Source organism: Oncorhynchus tshawytscha, linkage group LG07 (assembly GCF_018296145.1).
Source record: "Oncorhynchus tshawytscha isolate Ot180627B linkage group LG07, Otsh_v2.0, whole genome shotgun sequence".
In the NCBI taxonomy this organism is placed as follows: domain Eukaryota; kingdom Metazoa; phylum Chordata; class Actinopteri; order Salmoniformes; family Salmonidae; genus Oncorhynchus; species Oncorhynchus tshawytscha.
The window spans coordinates 59,430,008-59,453,601 of record NC_056435.1 but is presented as its reverse complement, the minus strand read 5'-3'; the positions used below and the strand labels follow the sequence as shown (position 1 = coordinate 59,453,601).

Below are 23,594 nucleotides of genomic sequence, written 5' to 3'. Positions count from 1 at the left end.
AGCAGACCCTACTTTCATGAAAAGGAGAGGAGCAGGCCCTACTTTCATGAAAAGGAGAGGAGCAGGCCCTACTTTCATGAAAAGGAGAGGAGCAGGCCCTACCTTCATGAAAAGGAGAGGAGCAGGCCCTACCTTCATGAAAAGGAGAGGCAATGGGGAAAACCGTTATTGATATTAAGATTCTAACAATGGCCGTGTGTTATATATAGACTTATTTTGGAAATGTAGGCCAAGTCGAGGACAATTTTAGGAGGGGATTATAATTAATATACATTTTTGTTGGGGTTAATATATTTTTTGTAAGGGAAAATCAAGTCTGAAATTTCTAATTGGAAATTACAAACTTCGGAAGCCTTTTTAAACCTTAAACAAGTTTTACATTTTTGTATTGCAGGAAAGTTCTCCTGCAACAAGGTTATCAAATTAAGATCCTACATCTGTATACAGATCCACATACACACGTTGAAGCTTCTGCTACCATAGTCTCAGCTTTGTTTGTGTCCTAGACAACCTATCAAATTCAATTCTTCATTTGGCTTCTATTCTGCAGGGATCTGCACATATTCAATGCAGCTGAGAAATGGCTTGTGGACTAAGAGGTCCATATCTATATTTTACAGTCCTTCGGGTTACATGTTGTCTTTGATAGATATAGACCAGTTAAATAAAACACCTATAGCAGTATTTTATTGATTTGACCGGGTTACTTATGGTGCATCTCAATAGTCAGTCGCTTCCTCTCCTCATCTCCTTCCCTTCATCTGCACTGATCACTACAGTGTTGTCTCAAGTAAAGGAATTGGGGCTGCATCTCAATAATCTTGTTTTTGAATGCACTGTTAGGAATAGAGTTGAAGCTACGGCTAGGGGAAGTAATATGGTGTGAAGGTAAGAATATATGTTCGAGTCCGGGTGTTGTGACAAGGAAAGGAACATGTTCACATGCACACAAATACACGCACGCACGCACGTACAGGCACACACAAACACACACACACGTGTGTAGGCTGTGATATAATTGTGTGTGTAAATTATTTCTAATTTATTTTATCACTATCTGTTTTGGGGTGAACTGGACACTCCTGTCTATTGTCCACCTGTCTGTTGTCCACCCAATCCAGCAATCCAAATATGTGTTGTTCCACAATATTAATTGTCCCACAAAGAATCTAAACCAGTGTGTGCTTCTCCCTCCCAGGTACGTGTGGGGGGATTTGAGTACTCCCCCGGTACCCTCCAGATGTACTCTGACAGCCTGCTCAGCCTGCCTGCCATCATCGGCATCGGAGGGGGAGGTGGCCTGCTGCTATTGGTCATCATCGCCGTGCTCATCGCTTACAAGAGGAAGTCACGGGATGCCGACCGCACGCTGAAACGCCTGCAGTTACAGATGGACAACCTGGAGTCTCGAGTGGCGCTGGAGTGCAAGGAGGGTAAGCCAAAACAGCTGTCTATCAACTTTATTCAATTCAAAAAAACTGTATTGATCTGCACAGGACAAGCAGGCTCCATGCACACACACACAGACACACATACAGTGTCCCTCCCGCTGGGTTCAGCTTGCTCTTGGTACCCGTCCAGAGGACACGTTGATCGGGGCTCCGCTGCCCGCCACCAGATGTTGAGAGGTCTGCTTGGATAGCTTTTCTGTTTCAGAGAGAGAAAGAGAAAGAGGGATGAGGGAGGAAGGGAAATGGAGAGAAAGAGAGGAAGTGGTGTCTGCATGCTCTCACATTAACATTTGTTAATTTGCAGAGACTTCTGATCCGGTCGGAGGCCAGTGATACTGTCAGTGTGTTTGTCTGTTTGGAAAAGGAGTAGATGGAGAGAGAGTAAATCGTAGATACAGAAAGAAAGAGACTAGAAAGGGAGTAGATTGATATCATGGTTCCATAAGGACAGATAAAGAGAATGGCAGCACCAGAGTAGAGGTTTGAGAGGTTTGAGGGTTCCGTAAGTACAGTAAAAGAGAAAGAGATGGGAAAGACTGAGAGAATGAGAGGGAGTATAAGTTTGAGGGATCCATAAGGGAAGTCATACTGCAGCATCTGTCCTGCATTTCAAAGAACCTAGATGTTGCACAGATATAGGGAGAGATGGTTAGAGCCACAGAGAAGGAGCGATGGATAGAGAGACAGAGGGTGGGTGAGAGGGTGATATAGGTACAGAGGGCAGAGATGGATAGAGAGAAGAGGGTAGGTGAAAGGGTGATACAGGTACAGAGGGCAGAGATGGATAGAGAGAAGAGGGGATGGAAAATGAGAGAAGGGCATAGGGAGAGATGGATAAAGGGACAGAGTGAGGGGGAGATGGATAGAGGGCGAGAGGGGTGTCACATAGAGAGATGGCTATAGTGAGAGGGGGTCACAGAGAGACAGAGTGAGAGGGGGTCACAGAGAGCTGGATAGAGTGAGAGGGGGAGAGATGGATAGAGAGATGGATGGATAGAGTGAGAGGGGGTCACAGAGAGATGGATAGAGTGAGAAGTGGGTCACAGAGAGTCGGATAGAGTGAGAGGGGGTCACAGAGAGATGGATAGAGTGAGAAGGGGGTCACAGAGAGATGGATAGAGTGAGAGGGGGTCACAGAGAGCCGGATAGAGTGAGAGGGAGGTCACAGAGATTTGGATAGAGGGAGGTCACAGAGGGACGGATAGAGTGAGAGGGAGGTCACAGAGAGACTGATAGAGTGAGAGGCGGGTCACAGAGATGGATAGGGTGACCTCTAAGACTGTTCCTTGCAGAGAGAAAAAGAGAGGGAGGACTGGAGAGAGAGGGATGAAGGTGACACAAGCCATCTGTTTGGCAAGGTGTTTATTTCATTATTTGTTTGTGGGGTTTCTTTAGTCAAGATTAGGCCACAAGAGACATATCTGCATAATACAGAAAGATTCCCACCACTCCTTTAGATGCCACTGAAAGGAATGGAGGGGACATGGAATGGGTCACATGACACATGCATGTGGAGAGTGGAACATGTGTATCAACAGCATGACACTGATTTATCATGTGGGCACTGTGCTGTGTGGAGAGCTCCTGGTTCGTGTGAGTGTGGCTGCAATCACATCTGTTAGTGTGTATATACAGTGGGGCAAAAAAGTATTTAGTCAGCCACAAATTGTGCAAGTTCTCCCACGTAAAAAGATGAGAGAGGCCTGTAATTTTCATCATAGGTACACTTTAACTATGAAAAAAAAATCCAGAAAATCACATTGTAGGATTTTTAATGAATTTATTTGCAAATTATGGTGGAAAATAAGTATTTGGTCACCTACAAGATTTCTGGCACTCACAAGTCTGTAACTTCTTCTTTAAGAGGCTTGAAGAAATCAAACCAAACTGATTTCATTATTAGGAAATGGAAGACATACAAGACCACTGATAATCTCCCTCAATCTGGGGCCTAGTGAATGACCTGCAGAGAGCTGGGACCAAAGTAACAAAGCCTACCATCAGTAACACACTACGCCGCCAGGGACTCAAACCCTGCAGTGCCAGACGTGTCCCCCTGCTTAAGCCAGTACATGTCCGTCTGAAGTTTGCTAGAGAGCATTTGCATGATCCAGAAGAAGATTGATAGAATGTCATATGGTCAGATGAAACCAAAATATAACTTTTTGGTAAAAACTCAACTCGTCGTGTTTGGAGGACAAAGAATGCTGAGTTGCATCCAAAGAACACCATACCTACTGTGAAGCTTGGGGGTGGAAACATCATGCTTTGGGGCTGTTTTTCTGCAAAGGGCCCAGGACGACTGATCCGTGTAAAGGAAAGAATGAATGGGGCCATGTATCGTGAGATTTTGAGTGAAAACCTCCATCTGTCAGCAAGGGCATTGAAGATGAAACGTGGCTGGGTCTTTCAGCATGACAATGATCCCAAACACACCGCCCGAGGCAACGAAGATGTGGCTTCGTAAGAAGCATTTCAAGGTCCTGGATGGGCCTAGCCAGTCTCCAGATCTCAACCCCATAGAAAATCTTTGGAGGGAGTTGAAAGTCCGTGTTCACCCAGCAACAGCCCCAAAGCATCACTGCTCTAGGGGAGATCTGCATGGAGGAATGGGCCAAAATACCAGCAACAGTGTGTGAAAACCTTGTGAAGACTTACAGAAAACGTTTGACCTCTGTCATTGCCAAGAAAGGGTATATAACAAAGTATTGAGAATTGAGAGTATTGAAACTTCTGTTGACCAAATACTTATTTTCCACCATAATTTGCAAATAAATTCATGAAAAATCCTACAATGTGATTTTCTGGATTTTTTTTCTCATTTTGTCTGTCATTATTGAAATGTACCTATGATGAAAATTACAGGCCTCTCTCATCTTTTTAAGTGGGAGAACTTGCACAATTGGTGGCTGACTAAATACTTTTTTGCCCCACTGTACTTTGACTATGTTTAAGTTACTTTTCATTCTGTTATTGAATCAAATCAAATTGTATTAGCCACCGAATACAGCAGGTGTGTTTCACCTTACAGTGAAATGCTTACTTAACAACCAACAATTTCAGTTAAAAAACAAATATGGAGAAATAAAGTAACAAGTAATTAAAGAGCAGCAATAAAATAACAATGGTGAGACTATATACAGGGGGGTACCAATACAGAGTCACTGTGCGAGGGCACCGGTTAGTTGAGGTATTATGTACAGTCGTGGCCAAAAGTTTTGAGAATGACACAAATATAAATGTTCACAGTCTGCTGCCTCAGTTTGTATGATGGCAATTTGCAGATACTCCAGAATGTTATGAAGGGTGATCAGATGAATTGCAATTATTTGTAAAGTCCCTCTTTGCCATGCAAATGAACTGAATCCCATAAAAACATTTCCACTGCATTTCAGCCCTGCCACAAAAGGACCAGGTAACATCGTGTCAGTGATTCTCTCGTTAACACAGGTGTGAGTGTTGATGAGGACAAGGCTGGAGATCACTCTGTAATGCTGATTGAGTTTGAATAACAGACTGGAAGCTTCAAAAGGAGGGTGGTGCTTGGACTCATTGTTCTTCCTCTGTCAACCATGGTTACCTGCAAGGAAACACGTGCCGTCATCATTGCTTTGCACAAAAAGGGCTTCACAGGCAAGGATATTGTTGCCAGTAAGATTACACCTAAATCAACCATTTATCGGATCATCAAGAAGGAGAGCGGTTCAATTGTTGTGAAGGCTTCAGGGTGCCCAAGAAAGTCCAGCAAGCGTCAGGACCGTCTCCAAAAGTTGATTCAGCTGCGGTATTGGGCCAAGACCAGTACAGAGCTTGCTCAGGAATGGCAGCAAGCAGGTGAGTGAAACTGCACGCACAGTGAGGCAAAGACTTTTGGAGGATGGCCTGGTGTCAAGAAGGGCAGCAAAGAAGCCACTTCTCTACAGGAAAAACATCAGGGACAGACTGATATTCTGCAAAAGGTACATGGATTGGACTGCTGAGGACTGGGATAAAGTCATTTTCTCTGATGAATCCCCTTTCCGATTGTTTGGGGCATCCGGAAAAAAGCTTGTCCGGAGAAGACAAGGTGAGCGCTACCATCAGTCCTGTGTCATGCCAACAGTAAAGCATCCTGAGATCATTCATGTGTGGGGTTGCTTCTAAGCCAAGGGAGAGGGCTCACTCACAATTTTTCCTAAGAACACAGCCATGAATAAAGAATGGTACCAACACATCCTCCAAGAGCAACAACTCCCAACCAGCCAGGAACAGTTGGGTGATGAACAATGCCTTTTCCAGCATGATGGAGCACCTTGTCATAAGACAAAAGTGATAACTAAGTGGCTCGGAACAAAACATCAATATTTTGGGTCCATGGCCAGGAAACTCGCCAGACCTTAATCCCATTGAGAACTTGTGGTCAATCCACAAGAGATGGGTGAACAAACAAAACCCCACAAATTCTGACGAACTCCAAGCGTTTATTATGCAAAAATGGGCTGTCATCAGTCAGGAGGTGGCCCAGAAGTTAATTGACAGCATGCCAGGGCGTATTGCAGAGGTCTTGAAAAAGAAGGGTCAACAATGCAAATATTGACTCTTTGCATCAACTTCATGTAATTGATAATAAAAAGGCCTTCCTCTGACACCGCCTGGTATAGAGGTCCTGGATGCCAGGATGCTTGGCCCCAGTGATGTATTGGGCCATTCGCACTACCCTCTGTAGAGCCTTGCGGTCGGAGGCCAAGCAGTTGCCGTACCAGGCAGTGATGCAACCAGTCAGGATGCTCTCGATGGTGCAGCTGTAGAACCTTTTGAGGATCTTAGGACCCATGCCAAATCTTGAGGGGGAATAGGGTTTGTCGTGCTCTCTTCACGACTGTCTTGGTGTGCTTGGACCATATTTGTTTGTTGGTGATGTAGACAACAAGGAACTTGAAGCTCTCAACCTACTCCACTGCAGCCCCGTTGATGTTAATGGAGGCGTTCTCGTTCTCTTTAGTCCCAGTATCCTTAACTTATTGATGAGCTTCGAGGGCACTATGTTGTTGAACGCTGAGCTGTAGCCAATGAATAGCATTCTCACAGAGGTGTTCCTTTTGTCCAGGTGGGAAAGGGCAGTGTGGAGTGAAATAGAGATTGCATCATTTGTGGATCTGTTTGGGCGGTATGCAAATTAGAGTGGGTCTAGGGTTTCTGGGATGATGTGAGCCATGACCAGCCTTTCAAAGCACTTCATGGCTACAGACATGAGTGCTACGGGTCTGTAGTCATTTATGCAGGTTATGTTAGTATTCTTGGGCACAGGCACTATGGTGGTCTGCTTAAAACGTGTTGGTATTACAGACTCGGACAGGGAGAGGTTGAAAATATCAGTGAAGACACTTGCCAGTTGGTCAGCGCATGCTAGCAGTACACGTCCTGGTGATCCGTCTGGTCCTGCAGCCTTGTGAATGTTGACCTGTTTAAAGGTGTTACCCACATGGGCTGCAGAGAGCGTGATCACATAGTCTTCCGGAACAGCTGGTGCTCTCATGCATGTTTCAGTGCCATTTGCCTCGAAGCGAGCATAGAGTAGATTAGCTCGTCTGGTAGGCTTGTGTCACTGGGCAGCTCTCGGCTGTGAAGCCCTGCCACATCCAATGAGCGTCAGATCCGTTGTAGTACGATTTGATCTTAGTTCTGTATTGATGCTTTGCATGTTTGATGGTTCGTCTGAGGGCATAGCGGGATTTCTTATAAGCTTCCGGGTTAGAGTCCCACTCCTTGAAAGAGGCAGCTCTAGCCTTTAGCTCAGTGCGGATGTTCCCTGTAATCCATGGCTTCTGGTTGTGGTATGTACGTACGGTCACACATATTCCAGTCTGTGCTAGCAAAACAGTCCTGTAGCTTAGCATCTGCTTCATCTGACCACTTTTTTATTGTTCTAGTCACTGGTGCTTCCTGCTTTAATTTTTGCTTGTAAGCAGGAATCAGGAGGATAGAATTATGGCCAGATTTGCCAAATGGAGGGCGAGGGAGAGCTTTGTATACTTCTCTGTGTGTGGAGTAAAGGTGGTCCAGAGTTCTTTTTCCCCTAGTTGCACATTTAACATGCTGATAGAAATTTGGTAAAACGGATTTAAGTTTCCCTGCATTAAAGTCCCCGGCTACAAGGAACGCTGCCTCTGGGTGAGCATTTTCTTGTTTGCTTATGGCAGAATACAGCTCATTCAATGCTGTCTTTGTGCCAGCCTCTGACTGTGGTGGTATGTAAACAGCTACGAAAAATACAGATGAAAACTCTCTAGGTAGATAGTGTGGTCTACAGCTTATCATGAGATACTCTACGTAGGCGAGCAATAGCTCAAGACTTCCTTAGATATCGTTCACCAGCTGTTTTTTTAAATAAAAATACATAGTCCGCCGCCCCTTGTCTTACTAGACGCCGCAGCTCTCTCCTGCTGTTACATCGTAAAATCAGCCAGCTGTATGTTGATATTGTCGTCGTTCAGCTACGACTCCGTGAAGCATAAGATGTTAGTTTTTAATGTCCCGTTGGTACTTTAGTCTTCCGCGTAACTCGTCGATTTTATTCTCCAAGGATTGCACGTTTGCTAGCAGAATGGAGGGAAGTAGGGGTTTATTCAATCGCCTACGAATTCTCAGAAGACAGCCCCCCCTTCGGCCCCTCTTTCTCTGCCTCCTCTTCACGCAGATCTCGGGGATCGGGGCCCGAGGAAGCAGTATATAAGGGGTGGCAGGTAGCCTTGTGGTTAGAGCGTTGGACTAGTAAACGAAAGGTTGCAAGATCGAATCCCCGAGCTGACAAGGTAAAAATCTGTCGTTCTGCCCCTGAACAAGGCAGTTAACCTACTGTTCCTAGGCCATCATTGAAAATAAGAATTTGTTCTTAACTGACTTGCCTAGTTAAATAAAAAATATATCCTTTGCGTCGGTCTCGTCAGAGTCGTGAAATGAAAAAAAGGATTCTGCCAGTCCGTGGTGAGTAATCGCAGTCCTGATGTCTATTTATTTTCGGTCATAAGAGACGATAGAGGAAACATTATGTACAAAATAAGTTTAAAAAATAATTGACAAACAATGCAAATAAACAAACAAAAAATCTCAATCGGTTGGGGGCACGTAAAACGTCTGCCTTCTCCGGCACCATCTTGTGTATGTATGTATGTATGTATGGATTTGATGTATATAGCACCGTTGTAATAGTTTGACTTTTTGGGGGATGTTTAGTACGATTGGCATCACTTTGAGTTGTGTCCAGCCCTCTTTGGACAACTAGATAATCATTATTAACATAACAATAGATTAATTATTTATCTTCCTCCACCCAGCCTTTGCAGAGCTGCAGACAGACATCCATGAGCTGACCCAGGAGCTGGACGGAACGGGCATCCCCTTCCTGGAATACAGGACCTACGCCATGAGGGTCCTCTTCCCCGGGATCGAGGACCACCCTGTGCTCAAAGAGATGGAGGTACGGGTCAGTAACTGTATAGTGATAGAGGGTGAGAAAGATGGATAAGCGGGAATAGGGATAGAGGGATGGCGAGTGGGAGGTCCACCTCGTGCTCAAGGAGATGGAGGTAAGAGTCTGTAAAACCCAGTGTTATGCATTGACTCTTGGGGGTGTCAGATATTGAACTCTTTAAAAAAAACAAATGGGGGCGGGGCCACTTTGTTTTAATTCTTATGTGGGAGTCCTGATTTGTTATAGGGGTTCCCAGCTCCCCTATTTCTAACCTAGTATCAGGTCCCCCCTGTCTTATTGTGAACTACTAGGCAAAATGGATTCTAGATCAGCACTCCTACTCTGAAACACTTTGTGAATACGGGTTCTGGACCTACCTACCACTCTGTGGAACTGAGAGACTTTTAGATTGCCTTAACAAGGCCATAGCATGGCTAGGGCCTGAGAAACAGGTCTCACACATTCAATGCAACACTCTGCCATTGCATTCTACTTCTTCACCAGCCAAGAGAAGTGATGTATCTATCACTCAACTGCACCACATCGCCACGTCAAGATAGCATGGCCTACACCTGTTACAATACCATCAAACACAACCCCACCCCACACACATTACAATACCATCACACCAACCTGCAGACTCAGACTCACTGTCTGCTCTGGTGCATGTTTTGTATGGTATCACCTCTGAGGGGTTGAGAGGTGAGAAGAGGAAAGAGGAGCACGACTAGCAGCATATCTACTGACTATTTTGCACGTCTGTCTCTCTGGCGTGTAGCATCAGGTTTTCATTTGTATCCCAGATGCAACCAGCCTCCGCTGTAGCACACAGATCAATTTCTTATTTGGCCATGAGGTTCACCTTCCTACAAGACGACCAGACACTCGCTCCTCTCAAGATGACCCAGTGTTCTATTTGGAGAGAGAGAGGGGAGGAAGAGAGGGGTGGGGGGTAGTGGGAGGAGGGAGGGAGAAATAGAGGTGGATAGAGAGGGGGAGATAAAGAGAAATGGTTGGAGGACGATTTGATGATAAATTAACATGCACCGCATTGATTTGCCAGAATTTTACATAATTATGACAGGTTGTGCAATGTAACAGCAATATTTAGACTTAGGGTTGCCACCCATTAGATAATATACGGAAAGGTTCCGTATTTCACTGAAAGAATAAACGTTTTGTTTTCGAAATGATAGTTCCCTGATTTGAACAAATTAATGACCTAAAGGCTCGTATTTCTGTGTGTTTATTATATTATAATTAAGTCTATGATTTGATATTTGATAGAGCAGTCTGACTGAGCGGTGGTAGGCATTAGCAGGCTCGTAAGCATTCATTCAAACACCACTTTCCTGCGTTTGCCAGCAGCTCTTCGCTCTGCTTCAAGCATTACGCTGTTTGACTTCAAGCCTATCAACTCCCGAGAATAGGCTGGAAATACTATAGTGCCTATTAGAACATCCAATAGTCAAAGGTATATGAAATACAAATGGTATTGAGAAATAGTCCTATAATAACTACAACTTAAAACTTCTTAACAGGGAATATTGGAGACTCATGTTAAAAGGAACCACCAGCTTTCATATGTTCTGAGCAAGGAACTTAAACGTTAGCTTTTTTACATACCACATATTGCACTTTTACTTTCTTCTCCAAGAAAGTAAAAGTGCGTTATTTAAACCAAATTGAACATGTTTCATTATTTATTTGAGACGAAATAGATGTTATTTATATATTATATTAAGTTAAAATAAAAGTGTTCATTCAGTATTGTTGTAATTGTCATTATTACAAATATATATATATATATATATATATATATATATATATAAAAATCGGCCAATTAATAAAGTAAGGTCCATACAGAAATGGTTTATAGAGATCGGTTTAGAATAACTTGACTGGTCTGCACAGAGCCCTGATCTCAACCCCATCAAAAACCTTTGGAATGAATTCTGACACCGACTGCGAGCCAGGCCTAATTGTCCACCATCAGTGCCCGACCTCGCTAATGCTCTCGTGGCTGAATGGAAGCAAGTCCCCGCAGCAATGTTCCAACATCTATTGGAAAGCCTTCCCAGAGGAGGGGAGGCTGTTATAGCAGCAAAAGGGTACCTACTCCATATTAATGAGATGTTTGATGAGCAGGTGTCCACATACTGTTGGTCATGTACTGTATTTGTAATTTAGGACCTAGAAAGTATATCAAAGTGCTCTGTCCACCAACCCTCTTTCTCTCTCTCCACCCTTCTCTTCCTCCCTCCCACCCCCTCTCTTACTATAGGTCCAGGCCAATGTGGAGAAGGGTCTCACCCTGTTCGGCCAGCTGCTCACCAAGAAGCACTTCCTGTTGACCTTTATCCGCACGCTGGAGGCTCAACGCTCTTTCTCCATGCGCGACCGCGGCAACGTGGCATCGCTGGTCATGACTGCGCTCCAGGGAGAGATGGAATACGCCACAGGGGTGTTGAAGCAGCTGCTGTCCGACCTCATTGACAAGAACCTGGAGAGCAAGAACCACCCCAAGCTACTGTTGAGAAGGTATGGTCCACTTTTGTGTTGGGTTGGGCTATTTGTGTAGCGGAGGGGGGAAGAGGGTGTGAGAACCTGGAGAGCAAGAACCTCCACAAGCTGCTGCTCAGAAGGTACATCCTACCTGGGTTAAGTTATGAGTAAAGGTGGGTTGGGCTAGGCTATTTGCGTATCCCAGCATTTTCCAAAGTCTATCCAGTGGACCCCAAGGGGTGCATGTTTTAGTTATTGCCTCAACACTACACAGTGGATTCAAATCATCAAAGTGTGATGATGAGTTGAAACACTGGCGTACCCTATAGGCTGTAGAAATGAGCCTGGTGGACAGGAACGAGACAGGATTGATCAGTAGACACGAATGAGACAGGATTGATCAGCCATAGCCTGGTGGACAGGAACGAGACAGGATTGATCAGCAATAGCCTGGTGGACAGAAACGAGACAGGATTGATCAGCAATAGCCTGGTGGACAGGAACAAGACATCATTGATCAGCAATAGCCTGGTGGACAGGAACAAGACAGGGTTGATCAGCAATAGCCTGGTGGACAGGAACAAGACATCATTGATCAGCAATAGCCTGGTGTACAGGAACAAGACAGGATTGATCAGCAATAGCCTGGTGGACAGGAACAAGACATCATTGATCAGCAATAGCCTGGTGGACAGGAACAAGACAGGATTGATCAGCAATAGCCTGGTGGACAGGAACAAGACATCATTGATCAGCAATAGCCTGGTGGACAGGAACAAGACAGGATTGATCAGCAATAGCCTGGTGGACAGGAACAAGACATCATTGATCAGCAATAGCCTGGTGGACAGGAAAGAGACAGGATTGATCAGCCTGGTGGACAGGAAAGAGACAGGATTGATCAGCCTGGTAAACAGGAAAGAGACAGGATTGATCAGCCTGGTAGACAGGAAAGAGACAGGATTGATCAGCCTGGTAGACAGGAAAGAGAGAGGATGGATCTGCCATAGCAAAGGTATGAACCGCGTCCACAAAGATTATGAGTGAACAAGTTAGCCGTTTCAGTTAGCAGTTAGCCATTGTAATGTGTGCTGAGATTATAGAGGGTTGCTGTAGACTGCCAGTGACTGTAGCCTACCTTTTAAGGTCCGCCTGAGGTGAATGCAGTACCTCTCCTCCTCCCCCTCTCCTCTCCTCTCTGCCTCAGCCCTGTCTCTGTCAGAATGGATTACACCCCTGAGCGCACACACAGTCTCCCTGAGGGGGCCCAGGCAGACAGACAGCCACACAGGGCAGAAATAACTACTAAACCAAACAGACGGAGGGAGGTGGAGAAGGAGAAAGTGTGAAAGGAGGTGTGGGTGTGGAGTGTCGAAAGAGAGCGAAAGACAGAAGGAGAAAGGGAGAAACAGAGTACTTGGACAGATTACGAAGGACAGATTACAGACTGAGAAAGATGGAGGTAGAGTGAGCTCAAGAGAGAAATGAGGGAATGGAATGTTAGGCAGAAAAGGGGAGAGCCCGAGAAAGAGTGAGAGACATGAAGAAAAGGAGAGAGAAAAGTAAATTATAGAGACACATAAAGAGAGAGAAATGAACCAGCTCCAAATAAATGTGAATTAAACATGAAATGATAAAAAGTGGATGTTTTCCCGTCTCCACTGAGAGACACGTAATTAAAATCTAATCAAATAAACAACGTTGAGCCAGTCTGCTGCCAGAGAGGCCCTGGAGGATGGAGGACGGAGTGGGAGAGAGTGGAGGACGGAGGGGTGAGAGAGGTGGAGGACGGAGTGGGTGAGTCCCTCTCTCTTCTCAGAGGTGGAGGACGGTCAGCAGGGTGAGAGAGCTGTGGAGGATTCGGTCATAGTCATAGGGTGATTTAGGTGGAGGGACGGAAGGGGTGAGGGGAGGTGGAGGACAGAGTGGGAGAGCCCAGTAAATAGTCATAGTCAGAGGACAGAGGGGAGAGAGAGGTAGAGGACGGAGTGGGTGAGAGAGGTCGAGGACGGAGGGTGAGAGAGGTCGAGGACGGAGTGGGTGAGAGAGGTAGAGGACAATTTGGGTGAGAGAGAGAGGTAGAGGACAGAGTGGGTGAGAGAGAGAGGTAGAGGACTGGGTGGGTGAGAGAAATAAAAGGAGTGATGGAGAGAGTGAGGGGTAGAGGACGGAGTGGGTGGGTGAGAGAGGTAGAGGACCGAGTGGGTGAGAGAGAGAGGTAGAGGACGGGGTGGGTGAGAGAGAGAAGTAGAGGACGGAGTGGGTGAGAGAGAGAGGTAGAGGACGGGGTGGGTGAGAGAGAGGTAGAGGTAGGAGGTAGAGGACGGGGTGGGTGAGAGAGGTAGAGGAGGGGGAGTGGGTGAGAGAGGTAGAGGACGGAGTGGGTGAGAGAGAGAGGACAGAGTGGGTAGAGGACAGAGTGGGTGAGAGAGAGAGGTAGAGAACGGGGTGAGAGAGAGAGGTAGAGGACGGAGTGGGTGAGAGAGAGAGGTAGAGGACGGGTGGGTGAGCGAGAGGTAGAGGTAGGAGGTAGAGGACGGGGTGGGTGAGAGAGAGAGAGAGAGAGAGAGGTAGAGGACGGGGTGGGTGAGAGAGAGGTAGAGGTAGGAGGTAGAGGACGGGGTGGGTGAGAGAGAGAGAGGTAGGAGGTAGAAGACGGGGTGGGTGAGAGAGAGAGGTAGAGGTAGGAGGTAGAGGACGGGGTGGGTGAGAGAGAGAGAGGTAGAGGATGGGGTGGGTGAGAGAGAGAGGTAGAGGACGGGGTGGATGAGAGAGAGAGGTAGGAGGTAGAGGACAGGGTGGGTGAGAGAGAGGTAGGAGGTAGAGGACAGGGTGAGAGAGAGAGAGGAGGTAGAGGACGGGGTGGGTGAGAGAGAGGTAGAGGTAGGAGGTAGAGGACGGGGTGGGTGAGAGAGAGAGAGGTAGAGGTAGAAGACTGGGTGGGTGGGAGAGAGGTAGAGGTAGGAGGTAGAGGACGGGGTGGGTGAGAGAGAGAGGTAGAGGTAGGAGGTAGAGGACGGGGTGGGTGAGAGAGAGATGTAGAGGACGGGTGGGTGGGAGAGAGGTAGAGGTAGGAGGTAGAGGACGGGGTGGGTGAGAGAGAGAGAGAGAGGTAGAGGACGGGGTGGGTGAGAGAGAGGTAGAGGTAGGAGGTAGAGGACGGGGTGGGTGAGAGAGAGAGAGGTAGGAGGTAGAGGACGGGGTGGGTGAGAGAGGTAGAGGTAGGAGGTAGAGGACAGGGTGGGTGAGAGAGAGAGGTAGAGGACGGAGGTAGAGGACAGGGTGAGAGAGAGAGAGGTAGAGGTAGGAGGTAGAGGACGGGGTGGGTGAGAGAGAGAGAGGTAGGAGGTAGAGGACAGGGTGGGGTAGAGAGAGAGAGGTAGAGGTAGGAGGTATAGGACAGGGTGGGTGAGAGAGAGGTAGAGGTAGAGGGGTAGGAGGTAGAGGACGGGGTGGGTGAGAGAGAGGTAGAGGTAGGAGTGGGTGAGAGAGGTTGAGGACGGAGTGGGTGAGAGAGGTCGAGGACGGAGTGGGTGAGAGAGGTGGAGGACGGAGTGGGTGAGAGAGGTGGAGGACGGAGTGGGTGAGAGAGGTGGAGGACGGAGTGGGTGAGAGAGGTGGAGGAAGGAGTGGGTGAGAGAGGTGGAGGAAGGAGTGGGTGAGAGAGGTGGAGGACGGAGTGGGAGAGAGAGGTAGAGGACGGAGTGGGTGAGAGAGGTAGAGGAGGGAGTGGGTGAGAGAGGTAGAGGAGGGAGTGGGTGAGAGAGGTAGAGGACGGAGTGGGTGAGAGAGAGAGGTAGAGGACGGAGTGGGTGAGAGAGAGAGGTAGAGGACAGAGTGGGTGAGAGAGAGAGGTAGAGAACGGGGTGAGTGAGAGAGAGAGAGAGGACGGGGTGGGTGAGAGGAGGTGAGGTGAGGAGGTAGAGGACGGGGTGGAGGAAGAGGACGGGAGGATGGGGTGGGTGAGAGAGGTAGGAGGTAGAGGACAGGGTGGGTGAGAGAGAGAGGTAGGAGGTAGAGGACAGGGTGGGTGAGAGAGAGAGGTAGGAGTTAGAGGACATTTTGAGAGAGAGAGAGGTAGGTAGAGGACGGGGTGGGTGAGAGAGGTAGAGGTAGGAGGTAGAGGACGGGGTGGGTGAGAGAGAGGTAGAGGTAGGAGGTAGAGGACAGGGTGGGTGAGAGAGAGGTAGAGGTAGGAGGTAGAGGACAGGGTGGGTGAGAGAGAGGTAGAGATAGGAGGTAGAGGACGGGGTGGGTGAGAGAGAGATGTAGAGGACGGGTGGGTGGGAGAGAGGTAGAGGTAGGAGGTAGAGGACGGGGTGGGTGAGAGAGAGAGAGAGAGAGAGAGGTAGAGGACGGGGTGGGTGAGAGAGAGGTAGAGGTAGGAGGTAGAGGACGGGGTGGGTGAGAGAGAGAGAGAGAGTAGGAGGTAGAGGACGGGGTGGGTGAGAGAGAGAGGTAGAGGTAAGAGGTAGAGGACGGGGTGGGTGAGAGAGAGAGAGGTAGAGGATGGGGTGGGTGAGAGAGAGAGGTAGAGGACGGGGTGGGTGAGAGAGAGAGAGAGGAGGTAGAGGATGGGGTGGGTGAGAGAGAGAGGTAGAGGTAAGAGGTAGAGGACGGGGTGGGTGAGAGAGAGAGAGGAGGTAGAAGATGGGGTGGGTGAGAGAGAGAGAGAGTAGAGGTAAGAGGTAGAGAACGGGGTGGGTGAGAGAGAGAGAGAGGTAGAGGACGGGGTGGGTGAGAGGATGGGGTGGGACGGGGTGAGAGAGAGAGAGAGAGGTAGAGGTAAGAGGTAGAGGACGGGGTGGGTGAGAGAGAGAGAGAGGTAGAGGATGGGGTGGGTGAGAGAGAGAGAGAGGTAGAGGTAAGAGGTAGAGGACGGGGTGGGTGAGAGAGAGAGGTAGAGGAGGGGTGGGTGAGAGAGAGAGAGGTAGAGGATGGGGTGGGTGAGAGAGAGAGAGGTAGAGGATGGGGTGGGTGAGAGAGAGAGGTAGGAGGTAGAGGACAGGGTGGGTGAGAGAGAGAGGTAGGAGGTAGAGGACAGGATGAGAGAGAGAGAGGTAGGAGGTAGAGGACGGGGTGGGTGAGAGAGAGGTAGAGGTAGGAAGTAGAGGACGGGGTGGGTGAGAGAGAGATGTAGAGGACGGGTGGGTGGGAGCGAGGTAGAGGTAGGAGGTAGAGGACGGGGTGGGTGAGAGAGAGAGAGAGAGGTAGAGGTAGGAGGTAGAGGACGGGGAGGGTGAAGTCCCTTCCCTACAGACACACTTCCCTCGTCTCTGTTCATTTGTATTAGATGGAGTAAGTCACATTAATTACAATGCCTTTTAACTTTCCAGGTTGGTGATTAGCGAGAGAAGTTAACTAATTAATTGCTGTGTTTTTAATGAAGATTGGTGGGTTTGCTTTTTTTAAAAGCAAAGAACTGTTGGTTTTGTTATTGGAGTTCATGTGTTTGTGTATGGAGAGAGGGGGGGGGGTGTATTTGCAGAATATAACCTAACCACTTAAAGTGGAATAATTTCATGTAAGTGATCATCCGCGTTAAATGCCTTTTCCCGGGGATAATGGTTTGTAATCTCCTTCAGTTACTATCAGGGATAATGGTTTGAAATCTCCTTCAGCTACTAGAAGGGATAATATTTTGTAATCTCCTTCAGTTACTACCAGGGATAATGGTTTGTAATCTCCTTCAATTACTAGCAGGGATAATGGTTTGTAATCTCCTTCAGTTACTATCAGGGATAATGGTTTGTAATCTCCTTCAATTACTAGCAGGGATAATGGTTTGTAATCTCCTTCAGTTACTATCAGGGATAATGGTTTGTAATCTCCTTCAATTACTAGCAGGGATAATGGTTTGTAATCTCCTTCAATTACTAGCGACCAAACACTAGGGTTGGTCCCTAAGAGGAAAATCTCAAACCCTTGTACAATCGTTCCTCTATCAGTCCTGTGTTTTGGACGTTTAACGCTTTGCCATGCCAGAACATGACATTCAACTCAATTTATCTTCTCTCTTCCTTTCTCTCTCTCTCTCCCGCTCTCCTATAGGACGGAGTCGGTGGCTGAGAAGATGCTCACCAACTGGTTCACGTTCCTTCTCTACAAGTTTCTCAAGGTAAGTCTGTCAGTGATGCACTCGGGTTGCGTTCATTAGGCAGCAACCAAGGAAAATGGACTGAAACAGAGAGGGACAACCTGGATTCATCCAATAAGATGAGCTTATTTTCACTTTTTGTATTGAAACGTTTTGAAATGTTTGTCATTGCATGCCTTAATGAACACGCAGCCGCACCAAACAGGCTTTTTAAGCTTTCTACGGTTCTGTTATTCGCTAATGCTGCTTGTGCTGTTGGAGAATGAAAGAGCGCTAGGGAATTTAGCTTGCCGGCTAAACGTCAGTATCTCCTAGCTGCAGGAGCAGATAAGGCACAGGGAGAGGGCTACAATGCTCCCTATCCTTGACCTCTCTTTACCTTTCATGTTCCAACTTCTCTCTACCCAGTTGTAAAACAGTATTCTACCTTCATGTGAAGTGGTGTTAAGGCGTGACTGTTTGTGTTTTTTCGCCTCTTTTAACGCAGTGCCCCTTTCAGGGTTTTCTAGAGAGAGCCAGAGAGAGAAAGTGAAAGCGTGTGCATTGTTCAGGTTTGAGGCTTATTGGAATGGAGAGAGTGCATCAGACAGCCTCTGTGTGACACGGATGATCGGAAGTCTTTCTCTCAATTAGTTGTTTTTCATTTCAGTTCAGACAGGTGTTTGTAAATCCTACTGGACAGCTTCTTCAACACCTCTAGGGGTCCTACCAAGCGTGTGGCTCACATTTTTGGCTAGGTGCATCAAAAGCAGCCCATAATAGCTGGTTCCCGAGCTACTAGAGGGTGTGTGTGTGTGTACGTCTCGTTAACAGCTGTCTGTCTGTTTAATTAGTGCAGACGATAACGAGGTGGGAGCAGCAGGAGGGATATGGAAGGGGGGAAGAGGAAGAGTGTAGAAGGCCACAAAGAATACTAGGGGAAGCTCAGTACACGTTGGGTTGTTCACCAGCACTTTCAAACTCCTTTTTGCTCTGAATTGAAACATCTAAAATGTCAAGGAAAGGAGAGAAAAAACACAAAGACACCGTTGCAGTTGGCTGGACAGAGGAAGATGAGGAGGAATATGAACGAGCAAGAGTTGGAGGTGAGAATCACTGTGCTAAGTGGTAGTCGGACCAATAGAGGGAAAATGGGAGAAAAACGAGAGGGAGGAGAGAGGCCCTCCAGCCCGCCCGCCTTGCATTGCCTCGTTGACACATTTCATGCAGCAGAGTGCTTCTCCAGCACTTTTCACTCCTGACTCGTTAACCTTCCATTAACTCCTCTATCAACTGCCACTAGCGTTCTCCCAACGTTTTCCCCAAGCGCAGTGTACATTTTCCCATGTTTTACCTTGTTAAAGACTGTTTTTCCCCAGGTTAAAATGCACAAGGGACAAACTACTACTCTGGAGTGGGTCACTTGTCACTGCACCAATAGCTGTTGAATGGCTAAGCGAGGGGCTAGGCCCTATGGTTTAGCTGTGTGGCACCGTGTAGCCAGCAGCAGATTGGAATGCACTTAGTATAGTTTTTTCTCAAATAAGGAAGCGTACTCATTGTCTTGAATGTCGTCCTTCAAGACTACAGTGTTTCCTATTGGTTTTGACATGCTGAAATGACAGATAGATGGGATACTGGCCCCTATCAGCTTATGCTATACTATACTTAGTGTTTGTGCCCCTGTTCATGCTGTACTGTGTACCCTGTGTGTATGAGTGTGCTGGAGAACCCCTGTTCATGCTGTACTGTGTACCCTGTGTGTAGGAGTGTGTTGGAGAACCCCTGTGCATGCTGTACTGTGTACCCTGTGTGTAGGAGTGTGCTGGAGAGCCTCTGTTCATGCTGTACTGTGTACCCTGTGTGTAGGAGTGTGCTGGAGAACCCATGCTGATCATGGTGTACTGTGTACCCTGTGTGTAGGAGTGTGTTGGAGAACCCCTGTGCATGCTGTACTGTGTACCCTGTGTGTAGGAGTGTGCTGGAGAGCCTCTGTTCATGCTGTACTGTGTACCCTGTGTGTAGGAGTGTGCTGGAGAACCCCTGTGCATGCTGTACTGTGTACCCTGTGTGTAGGAGTGTGCTGGAGAACCCCTTTTCATGCTGTACTGTGTACCCTGTGTGTAGGAGTGTGCTGGAGAACCCCTGTTCATGCTGTACTGTGTACCCTGTGTGTAGAAGTGTGCTGGAGAACCCCTGTTCATGCTGTACTGTGTACCCTGTGTGTAGGAGTGTGTTGGAGAACCCCTGATCATGGTGTACTGTGTACCCTGTGTGTAGGAGTGTGCTGCAGACCCTCTGTTCATGCTGTACTGTGTACCCTGTGTGTAGGAGTGTGCTGGAGAACCCCTGTTCATGCTGTACTGTGTACCCTGTTGTAGGAGTGTGTTGGAGAACCCCTGATCATGGTGTACTGTGTACCCTGTGTGTAGGAGTGTGCTGGAGAACCCCTGTTCATGCTGTACTGTGTACCCTGTGTGTAGGAGTGTGCTGCAGACCCTCTGTTCATGCTGTACTGTGTACCCTGTGTGTAGGAGTGTGCTGGAGAACCCCGTTCATGCTCTGCTGTGTACCCTGTGTGTAGGAGTGTGCTGGAGAAACCCTGTTCATGCTGTACTGTGTACCCTGTGTGTAGGAGTGTGCTGGAGAACCCCGTTCATGCTCTGCTGTGTACCCTGTGTGTAGGAGTGTGCTGGAGAAATCCTGTTCATGCTGTACTGTGTACCCTGTGTGTAGGAGTGTGCTGGAGAACCCCTGTTCATGCTGTACTGTGTACCCTGTGTGTAGTAGTGTGCTGGAGAACCCCTGTTCATGCTGTACTGTGTACCCTGTGTGTAGGAGTGTGCTGGAGAACCCTGTTCATGCTGTACTGTGTAAACCCTGGGTGTAGGAGTGTGCTGGAGAACCCCTGTTCATGCTGTACTTTGTACCCTGTGTGTAGGAGTGTGCTGCAGAGCCTCTGTTCATGCTGTACTGTGTACCCTGTGTGTAGGAGTGTGCTGGAGAACCCCTGTTCATGCTGTACTGTGTACCCTGTGTGTAGGAGTGTGCTGGAGAACCCCTGTTCATGCTGTACTGTGTACCCTGTGTGTAGGAGTGTGCTGGAGAACCCCTGTTCATGCTGTACTGTGTACCCTGTGTGTAGGAGTGTGCTGGAGAACCCCTGTTCATGCTGTACTGTGTACCCTGTGTGTAGGAGTGTGCTGGGGAGCCTCTGTTCATGCTGTACTGTGTACCCTGGGTGTAGGAGTGTGCTGGGGAGCTTCTGTTCATGCTGTACTGTGTACCCTGTGTGTAGGAGTGTGCTGGGGAGCCTCTGTTCATGCTGTACTGTGTACCCTGTGTGTAGGAGTGTGCTGGGGAGCCTCTGTTCATGCTGTACTGTGTACCCTGTGTGTAGGAGTGTGCTGGGGAGCCTCTGTTCATGCTGTACTGTGTACCCTGTGTGTAGGAGTGTGCTGGGGAGCCTCTGTTCATGCTGTACTGTGTACCCTGTGTGTAGGAGTGTGCTGGGGAGCCTCTGTTCATGCTGTACTGTGTACCCTGTGTGTAGGAGTGTGCTGGGGAGCCTCTGTTCATGCTGTACTGTGTACCCTGTGTGTAGGAGTGTGCTGGGGAGCCTCTGTTCATGCTGTACTGTGTACCCTGTGTGTAGGAGTGTGCTGGGGAGCCTCTGTTCATGCTGTACTGTGCCATCAAGCAGCAGATGGAAAAGGGACCTATAGACTCCATCACAGGAGAGGCGCGCTACTCGCTCAGTGAGGACAAGCTCATCAGACAGCAGATTGACTACAAGACCCTGGTCAGTACCACAACACAGCTTGAATCATAGAAATACGCGGAACACTTTTACATTATCTCTCTTTGACTGAACACATTCATTGCTCTGAGAACCATTTGTCTTTTCTTTTTTTCACCTTTATTAGGCTGTTTTAGAACAAGTTCTCATTTGTAACTGCAACCTGGCCAAGATAAAGCAAAGCAGTGTGACACAATCAACAATAAACAAGCAAATAACACAAACAAGTCAATGACACAGTAGAAAAAAGAAAGTCTATATACAGTGTGTGCAAAAGGCATGAGAAGGTAGGTAATAAATAGGCCATAGGAGCGAATAGTTACTTTTTAGCAGATTAACACTGGAGTGATAAATGAGCAGATGATGATGTGCAAGTAGAAATACTTGTGTGCAAAAGAACAGAAAAGTAATTTACAGATGGACTATGTACAGCTTCAGCGATCGTTCTGGCTGGCTAGGTAGTACAGTAGGTAGCTAGCTACAAGAGTGACTACAGATGTATGTGGTTTAATTCACGTTTTCCACACTTCACTCTGCTTCAAGCCTCTCGTCCTGTGAGTCTTCCCCATCGCCAATCTTACCTTTGACCCTTGCACCCCCCCCAGACCCTACACTGTGTGAACCCAGAGAATGAGAACGCCCGGAGGTGGCGGTAAAGGGGCTGAACTGTGACACCGTGACCCAGGTGAAGGAAAAGCTGCTTGATGCTGTGTTGAAAGGAAGCCCTTACTCCCAGAGACCCAAGGCTTCAGACATGGACATGGGTAAGGCACACACACCATGCACACACACACACACACACACACACACACACACACACACACACACACACACACACACCATGCACACACACACACACACACAACCCAAGCCAATTAGTCAAAATACACTTAACACACTTCCCAACACTATCTGGAGTCACACAACAGACACTAACACACCCTGTCCTTCTGTTCCATGTGTGTTCAGAGTGGCGTCAGGGCAGGATGGCCAGGATCATTCTCCAGGATGAGGACGTCACCACCAAGATAGACAATGACTGGAAGAGACTCAACACACTAGCACACTACCAGGCAAGTCTGTCATGGTTTATGTCTCAAAGTTGATCAAATAATGTGTTTTTAATCAATCAATTAATCACATTTTATTTTTATGTATACACTTTACAAATACCGATTTACAAATATTTCTGGATCGATGTAGGGGATCACTTAAACATCCCTTGGTGTCTGCAGCCCGAAATTCCTCGGTGTCATATACAAATCAAATCAAATCAAATTGTATTTGTCACATACACATGGTTAGCAGATGTTAATGCGAGTGTTGCGAAATGCTTGTGCTTCTAGTTCCGACAATGCAATAATAACCAACAAGTAATCTAACTAACAATTCCAAAACTACTGTCTTATACACAGTGTAAGGGGATAAAGAATATGTACATAAGGATATATGAATGAGTGATGGTACAGAGCAGCATAGGCAAGATACAGTAGCTGATATCGAGTACAGTATATACATATGAGATGAGTATGTAAACAAAGTGGCATAGTTAAAGTGGCTAGTGATACAAGTATTACATAAGGATGCAGTCGATGATATAGAGTACAGTATATACGTATGCATATGAGATGAATAATGTAGGGTAAGTAACATTATATAAGGTAGCATTGTTTATATATTTACATCATTTCCCATCAATTCCCATTATTAAAGTGGCTGGAGTTGAGTCAGTGTCATTGTCAGTGTGTTGGCAGCAGCCACTCAATGTTAGTGGTGGCTGTTTAACAGTCTGATGGCCTTGAGATAGAAGCTGTTTTTCAGTCTCTCGGTCCCAGCTTTGATGCACCTGTACTGACCTCGCCTTCTCGATGATAGCGGGGTGAACAGGCAGTGGCTCGGGTGGTTGATGTCCTTGATGATCTTTATGGCCTTCCTGTAACATCGGGTGGTGTAGGTGTCCTGGAGGGCAGGTAGTTTGCCCCCGGTGATGCGTTGTGCAGATCTCACTACCCTCTGGAGAGCCTTACGGTTGAGGGCGGAGCAGTTGCCGTACCAGGCGGTGATACAGCCCGCCAGGATGCTCTCGATTGTGCATCTGTAGAAGTTTTTGAGTGCTTTTGGTGACAAGCCGAATTTCTTCAGCCTCCTGAGGTTGAAGAGGCGCTGCTGCGCCTTCTTCACGATGCTGTCTGTGTGAGTGGACCAATTCAGTTTGTCTGTGATGTGTATGCCGAGGAACTTAAAACTTGCTACCCTCTCCACTACTGTTCCATCGATGTGGATAGGGGGTGTTCCCTCTGCTGTTTCCTGAAG

The 23,594-nt window shown here is 47.5% G+C and overlaps 1 protein-coding gene across 1 annotated transcript in view; it reads left to right on the top strand.

The window, feature by feature from the left end:
- The window catches only part of LOC112254952 (plexin-A1), a 402,693-nt gene that overhangs the window by 366,323 nt on the left and 12,776 nt on the right, over positions 1-23,594 (top strand). The window contains 8 exon segments of the mRNA XM_042324754.1: positions 1,199-1,433; positions 8,765-8,907; positions 11,186-11,442; positions 17,458-17,524; positions 21,138-21,284; positions 21,887-21,920; positions 21,923-22,045; positions 22,251-22,354. Of these exon segments, the coding sequence (XP_042180688.1) occupies positions 1,199-1,433; positions 8,765-8,907; positions 11,186-11,442; positions 17,458-17,524; positions 21,138-21,284; positions 21,887-21,920; positions 21,923-22,045; positions 22,251-22,354 (1,110 nt within the window).